The sequence below is a fragment of the Theobroma cacao genome, chromosome 2 (assembly GCF_053813885.1).
Source record: "Theobroma cacao isolate CCN51 chromosome 2, ASM5381388v1, whole genome shotgun sequence".
Classification (NCBI taxonomy): Eukaryota; Viridiplantae; Streptophyta; class Magnoliopsida; order Malvales; family Malvaceae; genus Theobroma; species Theobroma cacao.
The window spans coordinates 2,575,476-2,582,153 of NC_142640.1; the positions used below are offsets into that span (position 1 = coordinate 2,575,476).

Below are 6,678 nucleotides of genomic sequence, written 5' to 3' on the forward strand. Positions count from 1 at the left end.
AAATCATCACTCACCATAACAGTACCTTAAAAAACTGGCAGAACAAAAAGAGAACAAGTTGTAAAACTATCAGCAAAGTAATGCATGCTATAGCCCATTGACAATTTGACATACATAATAAAGCTGCTACTTTTTGGATTTTGCTTCTTGTTCATTCTATAATTTTTGTACATAATTCAAGATACCAAAATACTAAGCTTGAATGCCCAAGTAAATGAGCTTTTAGCTCCAATCTCTTAATACCAAAAAAGACCCACTTTTGTCATTGTCTTCTCTTTATCTTCTTGTCATTCAAACCTTTACCAGACCATTATGGTATGGTTGGTATATGACCCAAAAATCAAAATAAAAAGCTAAGAGCCTAAAACAACTTTTTCCCTACTTTTTCCTATCTTATTCCATTTTCGTCTCTCCTTTATAGAGCGATCTCAGTCTGCAAAGTAGTAGCATTGAACCCCACCTGTTGCAGGGTTTGTTGCTGCTGCTCAACCTCCCAACTTGCCTTGGCTATGACTCCATCATGCGCAGGCACGTACTCCTAATCAAAACAAAACAGTGCTATCATTAACAAGCAAACAAGCCACTAGAAAATAAGACATGAAGATAGTGATCTGCGAAAGATTCCTTTTCCAAACCATCAGATTGTCTATTCCATATACGAGCCTCATTTTGTTAGAGGGTAAACAAACGTTTTATAACAAAAATGATCCAATTTCCAGTTATAGGCAATAAACCCACCTCAAGCTTCTGAACCAGTTCTTTGGCATTTGGTGCAGAGACAATGATGTGGCGTTGGGAAGGTTTGATAAAGCCATCATCTACGGCTTTGTCGATGAAAGTCAGTAGATAGTTATAATAGCCATCAACATTTAGCAAACCCACCTGGCACATTTTTGGAAACATAAGTTAGGTCTCCAAACAGGACCCAGAAAACTGCTTTTGTTTCTCGATGTTGGATACAAAAGCATTATGCAAATATTGCTTACAGGCTTGTCATGGATTCCCAGCTGAGCCCAAGTTATCACTTCCAATAACTCCTCCAAAGTTCCATACCCACCTGAAACCAACGAGAGAGCAAAATTAGCACTCTACGGATATATTGAGGAACAGAAAGGGCAGAGTGTAGATTGCATATTATATTTATGAGAGAGATGGGACCTGGTAGGGCAATAAAACAATCAGAGTGGCGGGCCATTTCTGCCTTCCTTTGGTGCATGTCGGCTACTGGCCTTACTTCCCCAACCGTTTCACCAGTTATCTGTGGCTCCATATCCAGCAGACATTCCCAAAACATCATTGAAAGCTAGAGACTAAAATCTAATATACAGAAATAAGAAGACTAGAAATTTTAAAACCAAGAGACTCGTAAAAACAAAAGAATTTAATTTGCACCTCTTTGCTCATCAGAGTTCTAGGAATGATCCTGTTAACAGATATAGAACAAAATTTGATAGTCAATAAAGGGTACACATAAAACCCAGAAAAATGAGCACACATTTACCAAGAACCAAGAAACTGATAGCTATGATGATGACTCATGACTGTACCCGAGAACATTCCTTCCAGCACGGTGAACAGCTTGTGAAACCAAACCCATCAACCCAATACTCCCTCCTCCATAAACAAGGTCCAATCTCCTTGCCACCTTTCAAAAACAACACAAAAACCCCTTTAAAAAACATCAAAAATACCTTAAAAGGAAAAAAGAGCTAGGCTTTAGAGAGTTTATGTAAGTGATGTTTGAGGATACCAGTTCTTGGGCTAATTCAACAGCAGCATCTCTATAACATTTCCTCTTCCCAGTACTGCTTCCACAAAACACACATACCCTCTTGAATCTTGATTTCACAACATTCCCTTCCATATCCATTCTCCACAGATTCTTGCCAAGTTCTCGTGTTTGCTTACTCTTATACAAAAGTGGGCTCAAAGAGACAGAATGAGAGATGTGTGGGGCAAGCACGCTCCTTTGCTTCACTTGGGACAAAGTAGAATGAAACAGGCCCCCCTATTTATAAACTCCCCACCAAAAGAATTTTGGCTCTTGTTAAAATCAAATAAGAATCTTTATTCATAAAATAATGGAAGAAAGTAATGAGATTAATGGATATAGATTAAGACAGACAAAAAGGCCAGAGGGGCACGGCCACAATGGGAAGTGATGTACATGTAGTAACCATACTATAGTATCCTATTATCAAGACCACGTGTCTCAACATCATGCCAGAAAACATGAATATTTCGTGCAATACTGTAATATGATCCCATATCCGGTAGAATATAGGACTTTGCAACTTTTTCTTTTTGGTAGGAAAACTGGAACACGATTCTAGTCGGTATTAGCATATATTTTACCTCAAACAATTCATTTTTCGAACTCTAATTAAATTTAATCAGTGTTTAGAGAATACGCGTAGGGTTATGGCATGCTTGATGATTGGTTTCTGACGACACTGATAAGCTCTTAATCATGTAGCAGAGACGCTATGTTTGTTGTTTTGGCAGCTATGTTTTATCATTCCCAAAGAGCCAAAAAGCCGATTCTGCTGCTACCAGCATTTAATTTTTTGCCACACACTAAAGCAAAGCAATGATCTCTTGCAAGCAAACGCTCTTTCAAGATAAAAGGCTCAGGCAGTTCCGTCAAAGCTGTATTATCAGAAGCATCTTCGATACATACCCAGTAATGGCAGAAGACAACCCCTCTGCAGAAAAAAACAAAAGGGTTACAATCTACAAATTCTTCTTACACAAAAATGAACATCTCAAGAAGAGAAAAAGAAGGTTAAAATGTCAACAGAGGGTAGCATAAATAACAATCAGTGCATTGAATTGGGTGGTAAGGGTTACATCATATCCTTAACCATCATAATGATTTACTGCTTTGATCATCTGGAAATTGGAACTGGAAGCTCTTTGCTCACTTTCATCTGTTGGGTATTTACCATGTACCAGTACAGGTTAATTAATTGGTTAATAAAGTTTCTTCCCCTTTTGTTTCAATTTGCCATATGAGTATGACAAATCAAAGATTTGACTCCACAACACAGTTTTGCCCATTTCATTATCAACAACAGTTTGCCCCCTGCCTTCTACATTTGTCAGTTTCAACTTTCACACTTACTATTCAACCAGTTAAGTTATCCCCAACATCCACTACAGTTTTTGTTACTCACTTATCTACACTTCCCCAGAGAGGTAGCCAGCCAGCCAGTTCAGGGCCCACGAAACTAAAGTGGCGAGTGCAAGACAAACCCCCGCACTTCAACCTAAAAGGAAACAGAAAAAAGTAAAATTGAAAATTTCTTGCTTTGGAAATGTTTCAAATTCCATAACCAACATTGTTCCCAGTTGGTGTTCTTTTTTTGAGATTGTGACATAGATTAATCTGTGTTTCAGCACACGCGAGGCCTTGGGGCGTAGACATGCATGTAGTTGGAAACGTGGAAGACCGAAATGTTTAGGATACAAAGGAACTAAAACCAGTTACAATCAAACAAATTGTTGTTAGTGTTGGGGAATTGTTGGGTCATGGGTGATAGCAGCCTCTAAACTGTAGGGAGAACTCACACACGGCATTGCTGTCGTTGAAGGAAGGCAGATATGGGAATTGGCCAATTGGGCGGATGGGAGAAATTGGGACCCAGACCCAGTTGAGAAGAGGGGGAAGAGGGAGACTTTTTTGGTGTGGGGTTGGGGTCATTTTCTTTGGGGTCTGTGATTGGAGGCTATGACTAGGAGGCTCCATGCAAATTATAGGCCATTAGCCATTAGGCCTCTTTCACTTATCATCTAGGCAGCCCGTTCCTATTTAATGCTTCTGGCAGTTTTCTTCCTGCAACCTTGATTATGGGATTTTTTAGCCACGTGTCATCGCAGACATCCACTTGCTCCACAAATCCCATGACTCAAGAATCCTTAATCCCATTACTAATTAATTAGAGATCAAACTCTATCCGCCCATGTTATTCTGACATGAGACTAGAAACAGTGCAATAAAGAAGAAGAAAATCATTGATCTATATCAGAATCATAATAGTGTCATATGTTACCTAAGCAATTATTCTGTACCATCTTTCTGAAGTTCCAATAATGTAGAAATGAGGCAAGAACTAGTACTAGAGGCCATGTGAGTAGAAGAAGAAGCTTTGCGGATGAAGAAAAAGAACGACAACAAAAATCACATATTTGCTGGATTTGCATGCCAGAGTCTACTCAAATTTTGTGTACTGGAAACCAGAATTAAACATGATACTCCTAGATAATTAACCATGTGGAAGCCAAAAGGCTGTAGAAAGGAGGGCATGAATGCTAAGCGCAAAGTGGGTGCACAATCAAAATGACGAGACCGTATGTATAGTGAAAGCTCTAAATGCAAAAAACAGAGTATAAATGAAGGGAGCGGCGCAATGATTGTTCTGCGCCGTCTCTATTTTGCATATATTCTCCTATCTATATATATTTATCATCTACGATCTACCTCTTGGGGTTTGGGGCTTGTTGAATTTAATGACCTCTTTCTGTTTTCTATTCTCTTTCTATTGGGACCATTTAATTTCATCCCTCTCTTTCTCCTGTCGTAATGATCATTTATTGCTCTATAGATGCAACAATAATTATTGATTTTTTTTATCAAGTATTATATATAATTTTCAAGAAAAATATTTAAATTTAAGTTTTTGAGTAAAAAGATATTCGTTGAGCTGATAATGCTTTGGACTGTGTATTGACTTGTCTCATCTTCTTATTGAAGATGTAGATACTATACCAATAATTTTATTGAATAAAATCCCATTTTGATTGAGAAAAATAAGTGGAAAATTTAAAGAATACTTTGGCAAATAAGTCTGTGAGAATTATGAAGTGTTTGGTAATGTAGTTCTTGACTGAGGGTCAACAACTAATCTTGTCTTACTTGTGGACCTTTGGGTCTACGACGCGACCAGTATCTGTCTGACTGCCTACCCTGCCCGATTGATTTCACTACCGACTTCCGACTGTAGACAACTGCTTGTACATCAAGTTCATTCTAGTTTTCGACTTTGATTATCTCTATTTTGTCTTGAATGTCTGAATTTGACTAGTAAGAAAGAACACTTGCTTAATTTTCATTGGATTAGGGAAAGAGTGTTGGCCCAACTTAATTTGCTTGAAGGAGAAAGATGGAATTGCAATCCATGCGTAAAATCACACAAAAATAACATGAGAAAAGGAGACGAACTCAGCTTTTATATGCTTGCAAATTGTCGAAGGCGGGCGTATGATGATAATCTTTTCTAAATCTTTGGCATGCTTGAGCAGATTCAATTTGCTAGTTCTAGATCATTCCCTTTCTCTCCTTGTTGGTAGAGATGATGATGATGTTACACTCAGGGTCCTCAACTTCGGCAATATTTTAAAGCAATTGCAGGGACTTGGCCGTGTCAAACGCAATAATCGATAGCATGTTACAGATGGAAGAAACGTCGAGGACCCAGAAGTATCTCACAGCTGGAAATCCATATCATATTAAATCTCTGCGATTAGAAGCACAGAGGGAGCACCTGCTCTTGCTAAAATCAAATGGATACCATGTAGTGAACAAGCTTTCCAAGTTTTCAGTGTTATATTTTTAATTAACTTGAGATTGGTGATCGAAAATTTGCTTCGGCTACACACGACGAGAACGTACTTGTTGTTGCCACGCACCATCAGGTCTTGCAAGGATGGATTGAAAAAGGAATGAAAGAGGAAGATAAAAGCATTTAGTCCATGTTGTGATAACATTGAGAAGAAACAGAGCCAGTGTCAAGCTTACTAAATTTGCTCCAGTATCTCCAAACTATAGAATTGTCATCGTCACAAAGATCGCCCTTCTCCCATTTCCTATTATCGCCAATGAGTCGTCAACAAAACGCTTAAAGACACGACAAGAAGTCAAATCATCTACATAATTCCTATTGTTAACAGATAAATTAGGGACGGAGAAGACGGAAGGCTGCTGAACCTATCACCCATCCTAGCAATATGTAGAAAGACTCAAAGAAAAGAAGAATGGAGAAGATGAACAGAGCAAGAAATGGAATCAACAAGCTAGATTCCTATCTTTCATTCTTATATTTATATTTTCACACACCAACCATAAAATTAACTTTTCCTTAAGAGTCGGCATGGGAAAATAAAAAACTCTTAAGGAAGATAGCTGAACACAGTACTCAAAAACATGGGATACTGCGCCAGAAACGGTTTTCAGACTACAACTTTGAAACATAAACGAAAACACAGGAACAAAACGCATAGTCACCAACGACTTACAAAAAGAACAAAACGACAAAATTAAAAACATTCTGCATATTGTTGCACGTTTGGATATGAATCACTTTGTTATACATTAGTTGTTATACACCAAAGTATAAAACAATTTGTTACATGTTAGTTGTCACACGTTAAGGTATGAATTACTTCAACAGTAATTTTTAAATGCTTGTTGTTAAATAATAAGGTATGAATCATTTTGTTACACGCTAAAGTATCTTTTACAATACTTGAATTACTCAAAAACTCAACATACCTTATTGATTCCAATCCAGTAAACTCTCAATTTGCTTCTTAGAAATTCAAAATGATCAACACTCAAACCTTTAGTGAATATGTCTGCCACTTGTTCATTTGTGTGACAATATTTCAGTTAAATGTGAC

The 6,678-nt window shown here is 37.7% G+C and overlaps 1 protein-coding gene across 1 annotated transcript; it reads right to left on the reverse strand.

Annotated features, from left to right (window-relative positions):
- Positions 1–382: 382 nt before the first annotated feature.
- On the reverse strand, positions 383–1,965 carry LOC18607440 (cytokinin riboside 5'-monophosphate phosphoribohydrolase LOG5). Its single transcript, XM_007041609.3, has 7 exons — positions 1,751–1,965; positions 1,548–1,645; positions 1,393–1,423; positions 1,159–1,258; positions 987–1,057; positions 739–882; positions 383–538 (listed from the first exon to the last, which is right to left on the reverse strand). The coding sequence occupies exons 1-7, from the start codon at positions 1,868–1,870 to the stop codon at positions 416–418; spliced, it is 687 nt and encodes a 228-aa protein (XP_007041671.3). The 5' UTR covers positions 1,871–1,965; the 3' UTR covers positions 383–415.
- Between the last annotated feature and the right edge of the window lie 4,713 nt (positions 1,966–6,678).

Coding starts and splice junctions, on each gene's coding strand:
- LOC18607440 (XM_007041609.3), bottom strand. CDS start 1,870: ATGGATATGGAAGGGAATGTTGTGAAATCAAGATTCAAGAGGGTATGT. Junction 1,424..1,547: donor GCTGGAAGGAATGTTCTCGG/GTACAGTCATGA, acceptor ATCTGTTAACAG/GATCATTCCTAGAACTCTGA. Junction 1,058..1,158: donor TTGTTTTATTGCCCTACCAG/GTCCCATCTCTC, acceptor CGTTGGTTTCAG/GTGGGTATGGAACTTTGGAG.